General features: G+C 42.5%; 1 protein-coding gene across 7 annotated transcripts in view; it reads right to left on the reverse strand.

The window, feature by feature from the left end:
- Positions 1-230: 230 nt before the first annotated feature.
- RNF145 (ring finger protein 145) overlaps positions 231-24,067 on the reverse strand; it is a 78,374-nt gene continuing 54,537 nt past the window's right edge. For all 7 annotated transcript variants that reach the window (XM_074603436.1, XM_074603433.1, XM_074603434.1 and 4 more), the window contains 8 exons: positions 20,518-20,609; positions 15,378-15,613; positions 11,709-11,884; positions 7,681-7,821; positions 6,139-6,321; positions 4,086-4,233; positions 3,029-3,385; positions 231-1,885 (listed from right to left, as the gene is read on the reverse strand). In XM_074603436.1, the coding sequence (XP_074459537.1) occupies positions 1,442-1,885; positions 3,029-3,385; positions 4,086-4,233; positions 6,139-6,321; positions 7,681-7,821; positions 11,709-11,884; positions 15,378-15,613; positions 20,518-20,609 (1,777 nt within the window). In that variant the 3' untranslated portion in view covers positions 231-1,441. The remainder of the gene's footprint in view (positions 1,886-3,028; positions 3,386-4,085; positions 4,234-6,138; positions 6,322-7,680; positions 7,822-11,708; positions 11,885-15,377; positions 15,614-20,517; positions 20,610-24,067) is intronic.

Below are 24,067 nucleotides of genomic sequence, written 5' to 3' on the forward strand. Positions count from 1 at the left end.
CGTGCCTCCGTGCCCTGCCGTTGTCCTGGCCGTACTGGCGAAGATGGGGTGGCAGGGACCGGAGGAGGCCAGGAGGTACCACCAGGACACACAGCACTGAAATGGGAATGGGAGAGGGCATCAGAAGTTCCGCTGATCTCCAAGGGGAACAGAGAGCTACCGCTGCAGAAGAGCCTCTCAATCCATACGTAATTCATGGAATTTCGGGACAAGAATCACATAACCAGGTGTAAAAATCTTCAAATGTAATTTATTAAGACATTCAGCTATGTCTGTCAGTCTACATCCAAATTTACTACTAAAAATAAAATAGTATCACATTTCACATTAGGAATACCGACTTTGAAAAACACTTGAGTCAAGCCTATCGTATAAATAAGTGACTAGTTTCTCTTCATATCAAAATTCACATAAAAAAATTGCCTGCCCCCTACTCCCACCTATTTCCCCACCCCAGTCCCTAGTTCTACTTGAAGCCATGATGCATGTAAAAATTTAAGTATGGACATGTCCTTGTCAAAGAAAAAAAGGTGCAAACCTATTAACAGCTTTAGAAGTGGCATTTGCGGAGTCTGATCATACACGATAATGTACTCATTCCCAAAGTGCAAATATCGCCAGAGTTTAATACTGTTTTAATTCAGCTGCAAGAATTAAACATTACACAGCACAGTACTGCAAGGCCTCTATCTGTGCCCTAAAACTCATCCCACTTTCCTCCTGCACACGACAGCAGAGGTCAAAGTGTTCACTAGAGCTTTAGTTTACTTCATGCAGCCCAGACTGTGCCCATTATTAGCAAAAGTTTCATATACATCAAAATATTGAAGACTCCGTCATAAGAGTCAAGAGTCACTATAGATTACATGAATTCAAATGCAATTGCCCCACCAAGAACACCCAAAGCATACACATGACATATTAAGAGTGCTTCCATCTTCCAGTACAATCACTGCTGTTGGATCTTTGATTTTTTGCTTACGTGCCATAAAAACTATTGTCAGTGACCAAAGCCGCACCTCAGCCAGAGACGAGCGAGTCGCGGCATTTAACGCCTCTCAGGTCCCCATGGACATGGCTTGTATGCGATACCCTCTTCCTGACCGAAACAAAAGCTAGCGCTCCGTCCGTCTGTCTACAACCTCTCGCAGACCTCTCGTTCCTCTTATCCCTCACCTACGTCTTGAAAACACTCTTTCACTGCAGTTTACTTCCAGACATCCTTCCTATGCCCGCAGTTCAGAGAGCTTCTGGAGTCATTTCTACTACATCTCACTGGAGTTACCACTACCAAGCGGCCCACAGAAATCAGCATGGGAGATTACATTTTGACCAGCATTAATAGCTAAACTTCTTTCACAGCTGTGGAAGGATAGGTTTTTCTTCTGAGTCAAACTTGGATCTCTGAAATGTGTTTGTTCCCACGTCATCCTTTGTCACCTTAGACCTGGACGCAAACCCTCGGGTCTTGAGCAGGGCACCCCTCCAGGGCTGCGATTAGTTCTGCAGCACAAGCTGCTCCCTGGGTGGCCTCACAGCGGCTTGTGTCACTGTCCGTGCCCCGAGACCCCTCTGCCCCAGCAGCAGCCTCCAGGCTGTCCTGTCCTTCAGCAACCCGTCCATCGCTCTTGCTGGGGCTGCCTTTCGTATTTGGCCCATTGTCACGTTCAGCACCCGGGGGCTCAGCTGCATCTCCAGGTCTGGTGTTTTGCTCTGCACCAGGATTTGGCTGTTGAACTGGCTCTGGTCCCTGTCCCGGTAGCTGCAAAGGGCTCTTAAGTTGGCAGTGGCACAGAGGGCAGGTTTCTTGCACATACAGCCATTTCTTAAGACAACCCGCATGAAAGAAATGGCTACATGGTGTGATTACAGCAGTTTTCATATCCTGAAAGACAAACACACACAAAAAAGAAAGATCGTATATTATTTGCAATGCAATTCCTCTCCTCTCACCCCACACATGTCATGAGTTCAACAGAGGCAGTCCGCAGGCAAGTAAGAGAACATTCCTTCCTTCCTACCAACAAGCCTCCACATCCACACACACGCACAATTCAAACGCAGGGCAGGTCCGGCTGTTTATATTACAGGGATTAGAAATTAGGCAAAAAGCTTTGTTTATAAGGTATTACTACGCTTCAATAAAAGCTTGTGTAGGACGAGAGCCACAGGATTAGTTGGCTTAAGAAACAACTGTGCAAGTCAAAACGAGCAGACTTACAGGTACCGCACGTAACAGCAAACCAGCAATGAAGCAACACCCTAACTCTGTCAGCTGAGACCCACATATTGCCAGGCCGGTGTTTTAAACATTGTCGTTCAAGCCGGCACTGGTCCTTTTACTCTATGAGGAATTTGTATCAAGTTTGGAGTCAATCCAAGTGCATTCCAACTGCACGCTACTAACCTTAGCGTGGTTCTTTCACTTTCATACACAACTACAGTTTCTATCCAAGAGAAAGAGACTTTGCGGCTGCAGGCGTGATAAAGATACTACTTTCAGTACTAATTTTTAAGTTCCTTACATCTGCTGGCTTGCATTAGAAAGACCCTTAACCTTTTCACAATGAGGTTTCTGTTTATAAAACTGACATTGTGCATGAAATGATGTCTGTAGAGACCGAGCTGCTTCTATGAAATAACAACAAATCAGCTACTGAGTACACACCGTCTTTCAGTAACCAAATCTTCCACTAATGAAGAAAGAGCACATTCAGTGTTACTATCAAGAACAGCTCAACCCACACACAAGAGGTTTCAAAGCTGAAGTTTTGTTTGTTGGTAACTGGAGAAAAAAGAACGAAAGTTTAAACACATCCAAACTATCTCTTTCTTCATAAAAACTCTCAGTGACTGCACTCCAAATCAATTTACACAAAGCAGAAAACTGAGTAATTCCAGTAACTTATTCAGCACAACATTACTCGTTAAAAGTAATTCAACTAACTTATTTTACCGGTTGCAGACTGAATTTGACAATCTAGAGGTATTTAAATTCAAGTCACTCTTCTGACACTTCCATTCTTACCTGGTAGCAGATGGCACAGATGTCATTGTGTTGCTCCAACTGCTCTTTTGTGGCAACGGGCAGTGATTTGATCTTATTCACAGCATCTCTACGAAGAAGGAAACTTTTCCACCCCAGTTGGGCCCGTAACCACACATTGTAATAGGAGTGAATGAAGATGATCACAGAACCCATGACAGTCCATTCCCCAAAGATCGTTTCTGAGACACCATATGCCACCACACAGAGAGCGACGAGGAATTCCAGCAGCCGGTACGTGCCATTTACATAATAAATCACATCATCCATATTTTCTACTGGCTCTTTCCTGAACTCCTCCACCATAAACAAAACGTAAATGAAGAGCGTCCCAAGCACCTGTAACACAGCGCAAGACCATGAGCTCAGCATTCAGTTCCGAACCGGATCTTAAGTCATTCAGCATCGTCCATAGAGCTCTGCACACACAACGCTCTCCGATCAGACGGAGGGCACGCAAGCCCCAAAGCAGTAAAATTGTTGCTGAACTTCTAGACAAGTGAAAGTCACTCTTCCGTGCAAAGGACTTAAGCTTGTTCCCCAGTACTTCCCCTTCTGTACTCTCCTGAGTCCAGAATGTACCCGAGTTGATTAAACAAAAGTGCTGGGCATCACGAGGGCAGATTTTATAAATTTAATAATAAAAAAGAGCAAGTTATAACAAATAGACATAGTACAAACCATTTCCTGTATTTACACTACTTGTTTTGAACATTAAATTACTTTCAAAGAGCCATAGCTAAGTAACAATACATAAATGAGTGTTCTGGAAAAAACCCTTTTTACTGCGATAGTGAAGTCCTCAAAAGCCTTCTGGCTTTACAATTTGAAATAGACTTTCACTCATCTATGTTCTCAACCCACTCCCAGGAGCTCCTTAGCCTCAGATACCGGATAAAGAAAGAGATTTTATATCATATCTTGTACTTCTGCCCTTCTATCATCCCTGTTCTTTTCTCATCATGTACTTCTCCCCCTGGAGTAACAGGATCACAGTTAATGCCAGGCTTCCCAGTTACTACAAGGCTAACATTCTTACCTGAAGAGAGGTTAGAATACTGCTGGAGATAATGATCAACAGCCAGAAATCCATGTGGAAAAACTGACAAATCATGTAGGCCATGTACGCAGGGAACACAAGTAAGAACAAACAGAGACTGACTGCTCGGAAGTGCTTCCACAGACTCCTGCAAACAACACAATAGGTTTTTATTTTTTAAGTCAGATTTGAGTGTCAGAGTAAGAATAGGCTGACTGCTGGATGTAGGCACGTTAGATGTTTGCTCAAGGCTTTAACTTGTTGAAAGGAGTTTCTGGTTTACTTGGGCACAGTCTCATTCCCAGCATTCGCGCCTACAACACACGCAGTAGGAAAAGTTCCCTCTCATTTGACCTTCACTGCTTTCAATACGAAGACAAAGATTATAGGTAAAAATTCACCTACTGTAATTGTCATAATGGGTCAAGTCAGTGATTAGACAAATTAAGCACGTGAGATACTAAATGTTTCAGATGAAAGTCCATTAAAATAAAGACAATTATTAAATACGCATGGAACTGTTTGTACACTTTCCTATACAAACAGAATTCTCCCCAATTATATACTTATTATAACTCTTCTGTGTCTTTTTGCTAACACGCATGGGGCAAAGGTATTTCCTTTCCTTGCCAGATTTAACCCTGCTGCCTTTAGAAGTACATTCCCCAATTCAGAGATCATAAAAGAAGAAACGTAACGGGACTTGAACATTCACCTCTGCCAATCCTTACTCTGCTCCTATCATTTACTTCTTCCTCATCTCCTCCCCAACCTAAGCACACCATTGATCTTTTCACATCCCCCCGTTTGTGAAGGCTTTCAGAATATCTCCTGTAATTTACTATCCTAATGTTCCTCAGGTTGTTTAACCTCATTTAGCTCTGGAAATGAAGGTACAGAAAAAGTGAAAGTACTGGGGGGACAGGACGGCAGCAGGAACCGGCCAATTTAATACAGTCTGAAGAAACATCAGAACGCTACTGTGAGGTCTGCAATTCTGTGTCTGTGGGTGAAGGAGAAAGGGACAGCTGAAGTGGAATTTATCCTGATCCTAGCGGATTTAAAACTACCCAAGAGATTTGGCAGAAGAGAGTTAAAACTCGCTGTCACCACGGACTGCTTGGTTAAGCTGGGCAGATGCTCATATGCTGCCTCTACTCCCTTTCCCTGCGTTACTATATTTGAACTTAACATTGCTGCAGGCAGAACACACTGGCTACAAGTAGCCTCTAAGCTAAACAAACTCTCTACACATAAATAAACCTTCTCTTTTATTTCCTCACAGGTTACAGAAAGGGAAAAGACACAAGCAATTAACAAAGATATAAACAGATGAATACAAGAAGACCAGATATCAATACAGCTCTTCAAAACCCAACTTAGCAGCAATCCCACATGATCAGAACATCTGGTACACTAATGCAAGCCTTCCACCTCTTATTTTCTGCCAGTAAACCCGATCATTTTGGGATCACAGCCTCACAAAAAAAATAGGTTTTACAATATCTAACACAAGGTCACTCCTAGAAACTTCCCAGTCTCAGTAGCTGTCTGAGACCGCTGCATCAGAAGGAAAACCTACCCAAGTGCAGAGGAGGTTAAGCAAAACCAATCTGCAAATCCACACAATGGAGTGTGGCTGGGGAGAGCACAGGCACCGGAGTCCTGGACTTGGTTAACTGAGTCCAGTGCACTGACACCCTTGTTAGGGAGAAAAATCCACTGAACGGTGTCATACTCAGAGTGGGCAGCCAGCGCCTGCAGAACAGCATGGTCTCGCACAGGCTGGATGGACTCAGTCCCGAGCAGGTGACCAAAGCCACCCCTGTTTGCCAGCAACGGCATGGTGAGAAGCATTCCTGTGTGCCCTGAGGGAGGAGGATAGAGAAGGGGAAAAACTAGAGAATTTAGACAAGAAAAGAAAACTGCATACAGAAAAGACACAGGGTAACTTTACAAGCTACTAAAAATCCAAATCAGTCCATCAATTACTCATTTACCACCTCCTAAAAGAGCATTGAGTAACTTTCAGTTTAGGAAACCAGTCTCTTACTTGTCCCTTGAGGCTCCCAAAGCCAGGACAATGGGATCAGCAATTTCCAGCATGGACTGAAGAATGGATGCCACCACAATGAAAAGAATAATACTGAGCAGGAACGCCCGATGCACAACTTGGAGCTCAATCAAACCTGTCTGCACAGCCAGGATCAGGAGTGTGACTCCTTCAGTCATTCCCCTGCAGATCAACACAGTCAAAAGAACAAACAATCACATCTTTTTCTGTGTCGTTGTTGGTTCAAAAACACATCTAGAAACACCAGGAAACAAGCTGTCTGTTTCTGCCACAACCCTTCAAATGTCACTGGTTTTAGCTTTTATTGATGTCCGTGCTAAGGCTTTAACTGTAGAGGAATGTTTTCAAAAATGCTGAAGTGTTGGGGATTAGCAACTAGCAGATTTAAGAGCCCTGCTCCCGACCAGCAGCGTGTGGGCTGCATCCAGCCCAGGAGACACCACCCAGTGACAGAGTCCCCCCCCAGCACAAAGCATTTCAAGGACCCAGGCTGCGTCTTAAGAGGAGGAACCCACCAGCCTCAGTGTTGCCTACACAAGCCCGAAGCAGCCCTGCTACGTCTACACCTGGGCACCACTCAGCCTTCTTCCCAGATCCCCATGAAGGCCCTCTTCACCTGTTGTACTTCCCCACCACCACCCTCCTGTCTGTCCTCTGGCCCTGGGGAAATATCCGTGACTCAACACCCCCCTGGTGCCCAGTTTAGACAAATTCAGCCATTTTTCAATTTATTCTCTCTGTACCTATACCAAATACAGCTGTCCACTTCTTTTTGGCTCAGAACCTTAGGCTGAATTTAGTATCTCTGAGGACCACAATTTAGCACCAGTATCTGACTCGGGTAAAGTACAGACCACCCAGAACCGCATGCTTCACCACAAGATGCTTTTAGGTAGACTACTCCTGGGCAACCCCGATTTATACCGGTTTTGCTTCCACATCTTGGAATCCAAAATATTAAAACATTCTTTTGCACATAGCCTGAACTTTCTACAGAGCTAAGGGCTGAATAACTGATAGTGTCACGCCCAGGATCCCAATTTCATATTAGACAAGTTGGGACAAGCATTAGCAAAAGGCAGCTTCTATATTTTGGTTATTTCCCATAGTAACTTACAGACAATCCATACAATGCTGTGTTTTAAGCCTCAAAGTTAGTAAAGTTTCACACATGACTACAGGGTAAGTGAGGAAATGGAAATGTGTTTATATTATCCAAGCATGTGAAAATTTTCCAGTGACTCATGTATGTGAAAGCACTTACACAATCAAACTGTGCAATTATAAATCCCAAGTAACAGCCCTGAATTTGTTACAGAAATGAACCATCTCCCAAGAAGTCTGGGACAAGCTGCTTTTTCACCTCAAATCCCTCCAATGTACACACAGACTGGCATACAAAAAGCCTGTCAAGGATAACTAAGAGTTCATAAGCTAAAAAATTGTAACACAACATATATTTCTATATAAATCCCTTTTTGTCTGCTTCTTTTTAGACTCTAGGCACAACGAGGCACTTACCTGTTCATAGCAGGGTCATTCATGAATGCTCGGTAACCCTGCAAGTAAAACTTGCAGAGAGTCAGAACTCCCAAAGCAACAAAAGAGACTGTGAAGACCAAGCCCAGCAGCGAGTACGGAGTGCTACAGCATTCGGCAATACTGGGAGGAGAGAGTGGAAAAGAAAAAAAAAAAAAAACAAAAAAAACAACACAACAAAAACCAGAAAAGGTCCATCAATTAAAAGCAACATTATGAGCTCTCCCCTCATCCTGTTAACAGTGCAAGCTGGTTTTAAAGCAAAATTGGATTGGTTTGATGAAAATATCAAAAGCCCTACGCTGCCATGAAGTCCTCCTATGAAAAGAAAAATTCTGTCAGTTCTTCCCAAGACACAGCTTCACCTCAGCTCCCTTGCTAACGCTGCCGTCAGGCTGGAGCTAGGGCTGGGCCATGGTACCTTCCAGTCCCTCGCCAGCGCTGTGCCACACGGTGGCACTCTCCTGCTTGCGTAGGGTTTCCGCAACCAAAAGCCAGTTTGACAGCCACAAGGCACCCAGGGTACTTGCTGGAATTTCAGGGGGCTACCAGAAACACAGAGTTAAAGCAGACGGATGCACGAAGGCTGTCTCCACTCAGATCCACAATAGAGCAAACAAACATCAATCTGATAAATGCTGCTGGGAGACCGGGGACTGCTGGTAGCATTCACATCAGGTTCAGGTAGGTAACAACCCACCCGTCCTTCAAACGGCTGAGCCGGAAGCAGCAGAACAAAACAGAGAAGAATATTCTCCCTCAGCAGGCATCTCCCTCTCTTTTGCTACAGCAGTGAAGTCCCAAAGGCTGAGACGCCAGAATACGTTTGTTGATGCCAAGAATAGCTCTGCTTTATTTCAGCTCCCTCACCTTGGGGCCGCTCTTCTGCTGATCCTGGCACTGCAATATTTGGAGCAGCCTAAGCCCCGCAGCGTACTTGGGGTTCTGAAAGAGGACGCCGGCAGAACCAGGGCAGCGCAGTGCAGCGCACTGTATGCCCCAACACTTGGCGAAGAGCCAGCTGTCAGCCAGGGATTACACACCTGGAAATCCTCACATACGTAATCCAGGGTAATATACTGACACCCCCAGTAGTTTAAAAAAAAAAAAAATTAAAAAAGGGGAAAAAAAAAATATTCACTTGTTCACCAGGATAGTAGTCTTGTGAGAGAAGTTATGGTGGTCAAAACCACGTCATGCCAATTAACCGACTAAAGAGCAAACTAGTCCAGCGCTCCAACAAGACAAAAGAGTTTTGAGGAAACATATGCTTCAAAAATAAACAAAGCTTGTCCAAGGAGACATTTACTTTGTCTCTTTTAATGACTACTTTTAACAGGAAATCTCCTTTGAAAGCAATTCACAGCAGAAAATGTTGATGTGTTTACATATGCTATTTGCAGTGCTTCTGGTAAGCCTTCAAATTCCACCTGTTTACAAAGCCAAGCAGGGCTGAAAAAGCTTTACATCTCCCTGCCAGTCAAGGCACTGAGAAACATCATATTTAAAGCAGCTACTTCTGTAGGATATCTGAGGAACTCTTTAAGTTCTGCTTCAAAATACTTTAACAGAAATCAAGAATCCTGGCTTTTCTGCCTGATGCCCAATCCTTTTTTTGTCAGAGTAATTTTAGTACCCTTCTTAAACTTATTTCCAGATGATCTACTATACGAGGGTCTCAGAGGAGCTTAAGAGCTCAGAGAGAAGCCTGGGGAGCTTTCACTGTTATGTTTATGTGTCAAGCACAAGTTTATAAATTGTCCCAAAGAGATGAACTCTGCAAAGTTTCTCAAAAATCACTGCAGTCACACACCCATGGAAAAGATTTTGAAAGGAACAACAAGGACAATGGAAGGTACAGAACAGCTTTTAAGCAGCAAGCATGCAAGCAAGAACTTTCCAGTCTGGGAAGTACAGACCTAGGCTACTCTCAATTTTAAAGAAGAACAGAACTGTTTGTTCTTGCCCTCCCCCAGTACATGAACTGAGGGGCATGGAATGAAACTATATGGATTCAAATGATCAAAATGGATTTTTTTCCCCATCATACAGACCAAGCTCAGCTGTGAAACCCCTTGCCTCAGGACCTTTCAAATGACACAAGTGTACACAAGTTCAAGGGCAGAAAGCACAAACTGACAGAATAGAAGTCTTTTGAGGGTTACTGAATACATAGGAACATGAAGTTGGATGCAGGACTGGAGGAAGATCAGGAAGCCTTCTGTTTGTCAGTTAATGGGTGGGTGTCTTTCCAGGTACCCACTTGCAGGCAGTGCTGGCGACAGGATCAGGATCCTAGGCTAGATCAGTACCTGGTCTGACCCAGCACAGCCACTCTGACGTTCTTACGAAGATCAGACACCGCTATTCTGCACACCCCAGTTGTGCTCACCTGAATTCCAGTTGCACTATTTTAGGCATTTAAAGGGCACGGATGCAGAATTCACTCACTTTCATGGAATAGTGCATTTTTCCTTCCATTTTATTAAATAGCCAGCACTACATTATTAACCAGCCTGACAAGGTATTTCATCTCCCTCCTAAGGGGTAAGGGGCTGTTAGGGGTAATACCTGAGTTTGTGTTTGTAAGATGAATAAGTGGTTATAATTTTTCTACTGTGACGGACCTGAGAACACTGAGAACATTTGCATAGTTTTTCCTGTATTTTTCCGATTGCAGGGAGAACTTCACAGAGACCAACAGGCATTCATTCACCCAAAGATCAAGCCAATGCAAGTCTGCAAAGCGAGTTCCCTGTTTTGCCATGAATAGAAGTCTCACAATTTGGGGTAGGAACCAATTCAACTTATTTACAAGGAAAAGGATTGCTCCCCCCCACCTCTGCTAACTGCTAAATGCAGTATTCTATTGTAGCAAACCTACAATTGCAGCAGAGATGAACAGAAGGAAAAACTTCAGACACCAATGGTTTAGTTAATGAACAGGTAACATAGTCAGTGCTTCTACATAACGCAGTGTGACACCGTAAACAATTTTAATACTACATGCAATAAAATCCCCAGAATTTCTCCTTAATGATAATGAATTTTGACAGCTTACACTATGGCACCATAGATAAATATACACACACAGAGGCAAGAAAAAGCTAAGGAATTGGAAAGTCTGATTGGGAAACTGTAGTGATGAGCAACTAACTCAAACAAGTTGCATTAGCAGAACTAACGATGTGTGGTCTCTAAAGAATATATCTTATGTTACCTGTATGTTTAGACAGCTATTACCTCTTTTCTCCCCATCCCACTATTACGCTATCTGATTTGCCTAACCCACCTTCTGCAACTCACCCAGCTCCTCTCTGCCCCACGCTCCCGCTCCCTTTTGTACGCTGTAATTTCTAGTTAAACAGCAGCCAACAATGGCACATAGGTTCCAGCCAGAAGAATCCCTCAAATGCTGCGTTTCTCACTAACAGCACTAGCACAGGCTTCTCTCCTTTATCTTACAACCAGTTTTTACAAAGCTTTTAGGAATTTGGCATCTTTAAGATCTTTACACCTCGGCCAAAACAACCACAAATTACTTTGGGAGTTGGGTACTTCGGCTGCTTGGATGAACTCAAGAACGTGTCCCATACCAGAATGATGAAACAAGACATACAGGGCTCAGAAAGCAGCACAATCATGAATTCAGATACCAGTTGGACTGAAGTTCATCTGAAATCTCAGGCTTACAATCAATTTGCATACTGAAAACAACTTCTGGACCAAAGCTCTAATTACAACTCTTCCCTCATCAAAAGCATATTTTGCTTTCTTTGGGAACTCTCCCACAGTTCTACTAACGCTGTCTGTTCTGAATGGGATCCATGTCTCTGAAGGACAAGTTTAACAGGGTTTACACACTTGGTTTCTGCAATAAGGACAAATATTTGTTGGGTATCCAAATGCAATAAAATCAATCTACACATATAGTCTTTAAGAGAGCAGAAACATTCATTTCAGAAGATAGTCAACACAGAAAACTAACTATTTGCAGACTAGTTAATTACCTTGTCAAGAAGAGGAAGAGGAGCCTCTCTCTTGAGGCAGGCTGGTCCCGTGTACTGAAATAGGAATAGATCTGAAGAGCAAATAAGACAAGCCAAAACACCATGAAAAGAACTGGGACGACCAGCTGGTTCCACAGAGACATCCCCAACGCCAGGAGACCATACACCTCCACCACCTGCGACAGACAGAAAAATGCAGTTTGTTATTGGTTCACAGCACCTGTGATTTGATAACAAAACGATAGACAATAACACAGCCACAAGGGAACTAAGCATAATTCACATGGCATTAGCCATTCCCAAGGAAAAGAAGAGGTCCATCAAACTACAGTTTGACAAAGGGAGAGGCCAGGTTCAGCAGTGACACGTTACCACTGTCTGTCTTGAAGGAGGGAGAAGTACCCGACCGTGCAAACAATCAGACCAGCTGAATGCCCCTTCCTACGAATGACTGGCTCAAAGCTGCCGACAGCAGCCCGGTCACAGCCAGAGAGGGCGCGGACACGTGCCTCCAGCTCATGCACAACCCTCTCCGACCTTTTTGCCCAGCTTAAGTCACAGCAATGGTGTTTTCTCTGTAGCTACTGCCAAGCCACTGCACACAATAGATACTGAAATACGAGCCACATCACTTCAGCAAAATAAATCTGCTTTGCTGACCTGTTTTTAAGGGAAAAATTAATACCTCAGACATTTTATGTTTAAGTATCTCAAAAAAGAACACGTGTCAGATTTCTGACTGCTCCTAATTCACCAAGTGTTCTGAAACTCATGCTTAAGAGTTATTTCATAAAACTCTGAAGGTCAAATTATTTCTTTTGTATTGCAAAGACTACGTTACAATGCAGTCATTTCCAAGCAGCTGGAACTTCATAGAGCTGGACTTCATACAAAAGGTCAAAAGGAAATCATTCCTAACAACTATTTCCTCATCATCTGCTTCCCACAATGGCATACAATCCATAACGGCTAGCAAATTTTAGCAAATGCTAAAAAAGCTGCCTGTTTAGTCTTTGATGACAAGCATGTTGGTATGTTACGTCCACGGGACCTGCTGCAGTATGTGCTGTGGCTGATGGACAAGCAATACACCGCTGGCAGGGACACAGTGCCAAGCTCCCCCTTTTGGCTTCGCACACAGAGCTGTGAAGGAAGCGCATCTGCCCTCGGGAGACTCCCGTGGTGGCCTCTCCCTTGGCCTGGGACCAAGGCAAGCAATCCCGCGCAGCTCCTGGCAGAGCACTCCACCACATCGGAAGAGGGTCATGCTATGCTTATAATGTAGATTCATAACCCTGAGGTATTTCTGGCATCTTCTGCTGCAAGCAGATGGCCAAGGTTCTGGACCTGCTTTTAAATGACATCATTAGCCACAGTCTGAAACACACACACAGAAGCAGCTCTTAGGGCTGTCTCTCCTATGGTGCTGCATTTGGGAAATGCTCGCAGTGTTTAGCATCCCAAGGATTTTTTGCCACTGATATCAAAACAGCCCGTCTAAAATAATAGTAAACTCACAAACACCAGGATGAAGGCTTCACTGACAACTAACTACTACACAAAGTTATAGCAATGGAAATAGAAATAGGAAAATATTCAAGACAAAGCAGCAATATCCGTCTCTGGAATAAGCACACTGAGCTTGATTTGTAGCGGAGTTGCAGCCAGTTAGTTATATGAACACACTACGAGTCAATTTTTTTTCTGTTCTGTTTCCGGAACATAGGCAAAGAGCAGCAAGCTCTTTAAAAACAAAAATCCCGGTTTCCCATATTGTCAATACAATGCAAAAACCATTCACACATAACTTTTCATTCCAACCCGCTCTCTACTGCATTTAGAAAAGCAGCACACAACACTACTACAAACCCACTGCCACATTATAGAGTTTCTACCATTTTCCCTGTATTCCCAAGGAAGAGACTTTCTGCCTTCTGCATAAAATGTCAGGAGAAAGAATATGATCAGTGCCCAAAGGCCACGTACAAGGAATACTTCTACCTCCTGATTGTAACACTGTAATACAGCCTGGCATGCAAAGATCTGAAATACTGAAGAAGGGGAAGAGACAAGCAGTCCCACAGATGAGGAGATTTGTGTAGCGTCTGTGTTTAGAACACAACTCTGACCAAAAAAAAGAAGAAAAAAAAAACAACAACAAACCACCAAACCTCACAAAAAAACCCAGCAAGAAACAACTATTTCCCTGCTCAGCTTGGAATGTATTTGCAATTGAAACATTTGTAAGATGTTGAGGTGTTTTAAACATAAGAGCCTAATAAAAAAAAAAATATATACATGACTCTCAAATCTGTATCCAATTTGAATTTGACTTCAGGAACAGTCTGCATGTGTTCACGCACATGGAAAATGGAAGTGTTGGTTTCAAACTGTTGTAAGTCTTAGAGCTGTACAAAGAGGTGCATCCGTTTTGCCTCAAATGTTACCACTCTACGTAAACTGTTAGTATGATTTTCCTGCTCTCCCTGGAAAACAAGGATATTGAAGTTTTGCCAGGTAGCTCCCAAATTAGTTTTTAATCAGCAAATCTACAAGCCCATTACAGACAAGATCAGACCATGCTAGGTGCTGCACAAGCACAGAAGGATAATCCTGCTACAAAGACCAATTACATACAAAACAAATAACGAGATGGTACCCATCAACATGACAGGCTGACACCTTGGCACACCAGACACCTACTGCTGCCAAGTTTTTGTTTGTGTATGACAGATATGACAGCAAAGAAGAGCTTTAAAGAGGGCTTTGAAGGAGCTTAACCAAGTTAGTTTTCAGATTGCTCCTGCACTGAAGAGCAGAAGGCAGAAAACCAACGCCTTGGTTTGAAAAAAATCCAGCAAGTGGCAAGAGCTGAAAGAGCAGGTCAGTCAGAAGCCAAGTGCGCATCAATCTTTTTATATTGAAATATACAGATGGATGCATATATACATATAGTTTATTTTTATACAAATAATGTGAGGTGTGATGTTTCTGTGCCACTAAAAAACGTGTCTTTTCAGCCAAATATGTATCTGATGTCAAAGCGTTAACAAAATGGAAACCTGTCAGATCAGTCTTCTCTGTTTCCACTCTGTTGTTAGAGGTCTCAGCAATGCTGCTGCTCTAAAGAAAATACTACAGACCTTTCAAATCACCGCCTGCGAGTTACAAGTCACCAACTCTAAGTTACAAATCACTGACTGTAGGTCAGTGATTATTACAGTCAAAATCAGCTTTAGTGTTACTCCCAATTTAACACTACTAAATTATAAATATTTTTCATACAGAAAGCATTTCTTGAAATGAACAGCTGCTACAATTCACATATGGGGATTACCTTGCTCACTTCATGAGGCTGTAAATAAATGCCGTTCTGCCACAATCTTGTCTCTTAGCCTGCATTTTGGGAAGGGCTAAGCAAAGTCCAAGCAAAGGGGACATGCTCAGCTGGCCAGCAGCATCGTTCAGGCTAATGTCTTAACTGCTCAAATTATCAGCTACCATAAATTAAAGACGACGCTATGGATAGGAACACATTTTACTAAGAAAGCACGAGTTAAGTCACACACACAGTCGCACAGAAGACAGCCAGAGTACATTTTTGTTATGTCTTTCCTGCAAAAAAAAAGCTCAGGCCAAAGAAAATAAAGCCGTTACGTTCTCTCTTACCTGGACAAGCTCCCTGTATGCAGATTTTGCCAGGTTATAGGGCACCAGAAGATTTGATGCCAGGAAGTAGAGAACTTCCAAACCAGTGAAAATCATGGCAAATTTGTTGATGACGACGATGGTTTCCAAAGGGACCAGGCAAAGCCGTGCCAGCAGAGGGAGCATGTGAGCAGAGAAAAGCCAGATCTGTTTTGTTTTCATGACGCAGGAGCAGAGCGTACATACCACCAGCTGACCTGAAAAGGCGACACAGTATTTTATAATCAAGCTGATTATCCCCTTCAGGAAAAAACGAATTTTAATACGTTATCTTTCCATAATACAGTTATCAACATCCAGCATATTATGACAGTTCTAACTAGGACATAATCTGTTACGAAACCAGGCTCCTCCGCATCTTTTGCTGGGTCACGAAAGTTACCATTCTCAAACTACGCAAAGTGCACGCTTTCACTTCACAGATTAGTGAGATGTAAACCCAAAACACATGCAGAATCATACTCAGATTAATATGAAGTCCCAGGAATAAATCACGCAGAGGATAACCCAACAAATCATCTCCTCTTTTTCCTTAACATCCCCAGCTCAACCTAAATCCCATCAGTATCTGCATACACAGCAGTAGCTTTTCCGAAGCCCAGCTATACTACTATTTCATCCCGATCTATGCAAAAAAAGTAATCAGAGGTCCCAAACAGCTTTTAGAGCAACAGTATTTATACTGTCAAGAGGAATTACTGGCCAAGAACAGCAACAGGAGAACAGCCAGGTCAGCAGCTGGGACTTCAATAATTTCATAATGCCCTGAGGCAGTTGCTCAAAATTATCACTGAAGCTTGCAAGTGACAGATAATTAACAACTAAATTCTCTTTAACAGTAGGCGAGGACACAAGCACATCTCTCCCACACACCAAGAGAGCTGGAGGGTGGTATCTCTTGAACAGACCACTCCAGTGCAGCTGCTCCATCAGAGTCACTGGAAGCTGTACCCCTTCTCTCAGAGGAACTGGAATGGGGTGAAATGCACACTGTCTGGATAAGAACAATTCTCACTCATCATTTTGCAGCAAGGAGAAATGTTTATTGCATGTTATTTAAAAGCAGAACCTTGTTCACCATTTATGTCAGCCTACCTCCGAAAGCCACAATACGTGGTACTAAACCCCAGTACTTACGTGTGGTTTGGGAGCTACCTCCACTAGTGTTTGCATTTCACAACTCTTACCAAAACCATGAGTTAGCCGTAGCAAAACACAGAGTAACAAAATCAAGGCCTTTAATATCTCTAGGTCAGCACTAACTCTGTGTGTTCACATAAGCTTACTGACCTTGTAAGCCCTTCTGGATGGGCTGGGGAGAGACGCTGCGAGAGGAGAAACAGCAGCACCAGGGTTTTGCTTTCATTCTGCCTCGCTTCCCTACCTAGGGAAGGGCTTCTGCTTTCAAAATAACTCCAACTGAACTGAAAGCACTCTCTAATCTCCACTAAAGCAAAGTTCTTCCTCCTTCATACTGTATTCTTTCAAGTTTAAGTCCTACTGTCAATTTGCTAGATGTATTTTTGAATTAGCAGGTGTCTTTTCAGAAGAAGCACCCTTGCTCTCAGCACGGCACTATCAGCATCCTGGGCGGTATAAGCCTCGGAGAAAGTTACTCTACTCGTCTTTTTAGAAGTTCAACAGACTCCAGGTCTGAAGCATTCTCCCTCTGCTTTGTTGTTCTCTGCCCACACACACATTGCTACAACCCTATTTAGGATACCACCAGCACGCTGCCGTGCCGTAATATTCAGGAGCCTGGCACAGTCAGCTTGCGAGGATTTCTGCGACTCATGGTAACTAAGGCAACCCAGCTCCACACACAAAGGGATGCAAACACCAGCATCCAATATGTTCTTCAGGATCTAGTAAGAATGTCGTCACCCAAAACAAAACATTGCGACAACATCACGCTAAACAATCCAGTGCCCTTTGGGATGACTCTGGAGCTCTCCGATCACAAAACAGGACCTCTCCGAGTCCAGCCTCACCTCATGCAACAGCAAAACCTGCTTTCCTCCAACGGTGATGTGCCGAGTACGCTGGTAATCCCTGCTGAACTCTCTAACCCTCCCACCTTTTTCATCTAAACACCGATCAAAGATTACTTGTCACGGGAAGGAGAGCTGTACACCATCAAAGGAAATCAATCCATGGAGCACCTTCTCTGGAGGCCCCAGTCTCCTTCCTGAAGTCTGCACCTTGTCAATTCTCAACCCCTTCAGGAAGGGCCTGAAAATGTCTCCAATGGATATTTTAGTGACTGGTACTTGCCATTTTAAACCGGGGTAGCAGCATCTCAGTTCAGGACAGACAATCCCTCTCTGGAGTGAATCAGTTTATCTCCAAGTGGGACTGTACACTGTCAGTCACCACGGAGAACACAGCAGGATCAGTCAGAAAAAATTAGTATGTGCCTTGTATCAAATCATAAAAAGATTTTAACCCTCTGCTAAGACCAGCAAATCCAGCTGAATGTTTGCACTCTGTAAACTTAAATGCCGTGGACTGAAAACTGCCAGACACAGCTAATGAACCCGACAGCTGGAATCCTCCTGCAGGACACCAGGCTCCTCTGTTAGGGAATGAGGCAATAAGGAAGAAACCTACGGCCTTAAGTTCCTGCCCATTCTTCTCCCTTCCCAAAACCTCCACAAATGTATTAACCGTTGCTGACAGGTAGCCAAAGCCTCCCAGCTCATTAGCTAATGGACGATGTGCAGCAAGAAAGCCTATGCAGCACAGCTGCTGTTTGAGCCACTTTGAGTAGGGAATCGTCTTTATTTCATTTCCAGTTTTAAAAAGCTGATTTTAACAAATTCCCTGGCTGTGTCATTAACTGTTATGCGAAAAAGCCGGATGTCTTAAAGTTAGTATATAATCCCATTATTGCGTACTAAGAAAAAGCAAGTCTTGATGGTAGCACCGCTTCCAAAACCACACAGCTTTGGACCCTCCAAAGCTGACGTGCTCACAAAGCGGCACACTCATCCCAGGGGCAGTCTGCAAAGACATCTATTTCTTCCATCCAGCATATTAGTAGCATTAGTCAACAGTCATCAGACTGAATTAGATCCAAGGGAAGAAATGCCTGTGACAATCCACTGAAAAAGCACTAATGAATAAAAGCATTAAAAAAGGTCAAACTTGTGAACCAGCTGAGGTACTGTACATCATCCCCTTAGTTCTGACCAGAACTTTTAGGAACCAGAGCTGTATTAAGTAGCACGTTATGGCCCCATGCGCCTGCCTCAGTGCCTTTGTCAGCAGTGCTGCGGCACAACACTGGCAGAACATGGAAGGACAAAAATGGAGCAAATCACCTGTACATTCATTTTGCTGTGACGATGGCACAGTTCAGTGCAGTACAATCCTGTGATGTGGCAGATTGCGCTGGATACACACCTTTGTATGGAACCGATTTGAGAATGTATTCCATATTTATACAGAACACTGTCAAGCCTCATAGCCTGCTTTCACAGGTCTTCACCAAAGACGACCGTTTGCTATGAAGACTAAAATTATGCTTTCAAGTTGGATTTAAGAGAACAGGGGAAATTAATAATGGGGATATTAAGTATGTTAACATACACACATTTGCTAGCACAGTCGAGCACCTGCTTATGAAAAACAATTATAACAAGGGGACACTTTAGTCTAACACGCAGTAAAACCCAAAACTGTACTGGACATAAACAGTGCTATCTTTTTCTCAATTATTTTTAATCCATATTAAAACCTGGATGAAGCATAAAGGGTTTGACTCTCGGTTTAGTTTCTGTCTAAATGTTCCTTAATGACACAATGCCTCCTGATCTCTTCCTGCCACTTTGGGAAGCTCTCTGAGGGATTCTGCTTTATCATGGGACCCTGCGTTGCACCTGAGAGAGATTCAAAGAACTAATTCCAAATGTTTTCTCACAGAAACAAACTAAAGGCATTAGTTGTATTTGTTGTCATTTGACAAGACAGCAAAATATATCACATCTAGAAATTCAGAAGAGAGAAGAAATGATATCTAAAGAACATTTCCTTTCCTTGAAAAACACCAATGTTATTTCTATTAAAAAAAAAAAAAAGCAAAGACAAAATGCCACATTTGAAAGTAAGGATGCAGGCAAACGGGAGACATGTATATTCTGGTAGACCTAACATACTGTAAAGAAGTAAACCCATTTAAATCTGCCAGTAGCAGCCGCAAGTAAACAGAAGCAGCTGAATTTTGCCAACAGTACATGGCTGACTAAATCTGTCGATAATCTGATGAAAACCACAGATCTTAGTGAAAGGAATTAAGGAAGATTTTACTTTCAAGCTTGTCTAAAGCTTAATTTTAAAATACACATGGTATGTGTGTACTCCAATATCCTCTCAGAAGAGCATATGGTATGGTGTAGCAACCTTAACGCTGAATTTATTCTCTTCCAGTCAAAGTTCAAAGGGTAAGGGAGCAATCTACAAAGTCCAATTCTTCAGGATTTTTAAGTAGAGAAGTCATCACTGCCAGTAATCAAACACAATTTAAATGTAGTTTTGACTTGTTACTCCTTAACTCTTTCATTTTTCTAACGAAATATCCCTGGGACTCTTTAAAAAAAAAAAAAAGATACCCTGTAGTCCCATGCACACACCCACTAATCTATTTCACCATTATTTTTTTTCCCCAAGAGAATGATAGTGTTCATCTATTAAGCCAATAAAGAATAAATACTTGTACAACACTTTCATTAACAAAAGCACTACAAATACATATTATTATTGAAATTTCTACAGTACTTTCCACCTAAAGACTATTACAGACAATCCAGTCCTTCTGAATTGAATCAGACTGCAGGTCTGAGAAGAGCACAGGGGCACAGCATGACAGACAGCCACAGAAAATACTTCAGAACTGCAAATACAAGAGCAGTGGTAAATCAGTGGCACAGAAGCAGCCAGGCAGGATACACCTAGACTCCCATGCCTCTTGCATATTAATGAGAATCACAGCTACTAAAAGCAGTAAGAGAAATTTGAAACCAAGAGGTAAAACGTGCATAGGTTTCAATGAAGAGAATTAGGCAGAGGACTGTCCTGCATCACAAATATTTAAGGCACTTACCTACTAAAGCAGTCATGAAACGATTCATAGAGAGAGGTTCCAAGTACATTGGCCCTTCGTATCCTGATTCCAATTCGCTCCTCACATAATCCCTAAAAAAAGAAACCCACAAACTATTAAGATCCATCTGATCAGACAAAAAGCAATTTATTCATTCCACACGTACGTAACTTCAGTGTATGTCACAGCCAATTAACTAGATTACAAAAAGCAATATTAACACTACCGTTACAGCAGCCTCACTGATGTAAGGATCTAACTGAGGCATGACTTAAGCGAGAGAAGTATTATCTGTAATTAGACTCACTGGCATAGCTGTAAAAATCCTTTGGGACATCCAAGCTGTTCTTCAGAGCATGGCCTGAAACTGCCTATTGACAAAGCCTCTTAAGCACCATTCCATTTTTAAGTATCCTTATTAAGTGTTGTTATTCATAATAATAATAATAATTTCTTTTTGCACCAGCTCCATGGGAAAAAAAAAATTGAGAGCTTGACAGAGAGGTCTTCCAGTTTAATGGCTATAGTATTTTGCACCTAACAATCCCTTTGCACTGAATTAAAAAATAGTACCTATTGAAGGAAAAGTGACAACGATGGACTAGAGTCAGGAACAGAGTTGCTTCATAATCTTTTTATTCAACATGATTTAAAATTTTAGCTCTATCCTGGGAAAGTTGGGAGACCAACCAAATACCCTCAAACTGACAGATCACTATTGACAGATACAGTAAAACTGTCTGAAAATCTGAAAAGATATTTGTAATTTCTCTGAGAAAAGGCTGGCTAAGAGCGTGGGCTCAGGCAACCAAAGGAAAAGGTAAGAAACTGAGAAGACCAGGCATTTTTCTGCACTTGGTGATCATCCATCAGCTCTGCCTTCAAGCAGATACATAACAGCAACATAACTCAAACATGAACGTCACGCTAAGAGCAAGGATGCTGCACTTTCAGAAGGTGATCCTGGAACAGCACGGCAGTAATTCTCCAGCGGCTCCTTAATCCCCTGCCACGAGACAGCAGGCAACACTCATGACCCTCTGCATCCAGATCTCCAGCCCCTTCTTCTGCCTTTTTCTCCTCCATGCCCAGGTCGGCTGCTGCCCCCCACCCTTGCTAGGGCACTACCCGCTGCCAGCAGCAGCACAGCCCAGCCCGTGCTCCCATCTGGCCGATGCTCTCCAGTCATCCGTGTCGAGCTGCATCACATCCTAGGAATGCCAGACAGACACACTCCATCTGACCCCGCGCGGAGCTGGAGGAGTCTGCTTGCTTGAGGGGCATGGCACCTCCTTTATTACGTATTTATTTATATCGGTGAGGCAAGCCACACTTGCTGGGAACAGATGCAGTCAAAGCAAGGCAAACGGTAGCAGAAACCACAATACAAGACTTGCTCTTTTTATTTCAGTGCAGAAAAATATGCAACTCGGTGCTACTGGAAGCGTTCAGTTTTCCCCAGAAATGTGGAAATGCGCCCTCCTTCTAGTATTAGCTTGCTACTGGAAGCATTCACTTCTCCCCAGAAATGTGGAAATATACCCTTCCAGTATTAGCTTGCTACCCCGAGATAAAGCATTCACGTTTTCATTTGCAAAAAATCTCTGGAATTCAAGACATAAATCTCAAAGTATTAAAACAAACACTTCAAAGCCTGTTCTTCATAGCTGACAGCCCTGCCTACTCACTGCAGCTTTTCAAGTGTCATAGTACGTGCGAGGTATGCTGAAATGGGTTCTTTAGACTGTAACACACAATCAAAACCACATGAGGATTGAAAAGGCACCTAAGATGACTGATTCTAGATAGAACTTTCCCCCTTATTATCAAGGTATGGTTAAGCATAAAGTTTTCCCCACCTTCCAACATCCATATGGATGTAATCTTTGGGATAAAGTTGGGGTTTTTTATTACTTATTTAATATGAACCTGCAGAAAGCACTTTCTGAAAGCATTAGTAACACAAACAGGGTAATCCATCAAAGTTACAAACGGAGAAAAAAAAACAAACATCATTTGCTATATGCTGAAGATGGCTTTTTGTATTAGCAGCATCATGCTCCATCCTCAAATTTAGGGTGAAAACACTGGTAAATTCTAAACTGATAGAAGGAAAGCAGTGAAGACATCAAATTTCTTCTATACCTGTTAGGAAACAGGGTACAAAATCATCCAGGACACCAACTGTAGCAAGGTGACCTTAGACAACTTCGCTAAGAAGTACCAACAAAGATGCACTTACAGTTGCTTCCTCAACACCAGGAACGTGCCTGGAAATCATCCAAAGTCCTTCAAGCTACATTTCTTGCTATTGTCTGTCTGATTCGGTCATCTGCACAGAGGTCTGTACTTGGCTTAATTCTGTAAGTAGCTCTCATTAATTGAGTTTTAGGCCTACCAGCTTGAAGAAGCAATGTTTTGAGATCTCCTAAATTTTTTAAACAGTATTTGTAGATGATGTCTGAATAAGGAAAGTCAAAGCAATGATTCTCTTATTACCAGTACAAACACAAGGATCTTTTGGCACAGACACCAATTAGAAGATGCCTCGAACAGCTGCAGTGCCATACAAGATGCTGAGAAGAGCAAGTGCCTGCACTCAATTTTGATCAATTAAAGCTGTATTAAGCTGCAGCTTTTACATTTGAGAATTGTTCACTTTACTGCAGCAGTCTAAGAAAACAAGAATGCTAAAATCATTATTTACTAGTTAATCAAATGGCTGAACTACATTATTACTTTAGAAAATTAGGATATGAGAATAAAGCTTAGATCAGATTGCCTGCTGTTCATTCTGTAGACGCACTCCCAGCCTCATTTAATCAAACTGCTGGACTGTTAACATACACTCACCATGACTAACGTTGCTCTAAAAAGGTAGAGACACAGTGCTTCACACATGACTGTTTCTGATACTGAAAGTGCAGAAAAGTCTTCTGTTGTTAAAAATATGCTTTGTAATTGACTGATATAAGGCACAGCGGTTATCTGACCTAATTGACTCATATTGCTGACATTTACTTTACTTTGGCTGATTAATCTCCGCCATCAACATCAAACACACACTCTCATAGGTTTTAAATGTCTACAGACAACCTTAAAATTAAGTGTATTTTAAGATTATCCATAAGAAACAATTCAGTCTCTTGCCATCTCCCTCCCCATCTTCTCATTCCAAGCTCTGCGAGGCTCAACACTTGGAATACAATCATAACAAAACTGCAAAATGTGAAACAAGATAATGATGTAGATTTAGATTTTCTGCACTAACGGTGTGTTTAATTGCATCATTTCTTTTCTGCATAACTGCATCATTTATTTTCCCAAGTTTTAAGCTACATATAAAATAAAACCAGCATCCATTTTCCTTGTCAGGAGCAGCAGGATTTTGTTTTTCAAAGCTAACTTCTCCTTTTTCCATAAACAGATGGTGTACTATCACCACCCAAATTACCCAGTAATACAAATGTAGCATCTTCTTGGACTCTCCAAGTGTTTACAAACATTAGCTAATCAATCTTTACACATTAAGGTAATTCTCCGTCTTGCA

Source organism: Larus michahellis, chromosome 11 (genome assembly GCF_964199755.1).
Source record: "Larus michahellis chromosome 11, bLarMic1.1, whole genome shotgun sequence".
Lineage (NCBI taxonomy): Eukaryota > Metazoa > Chordata > Aves > Charadriiformes > Laridae > Larus > Larus michahellis.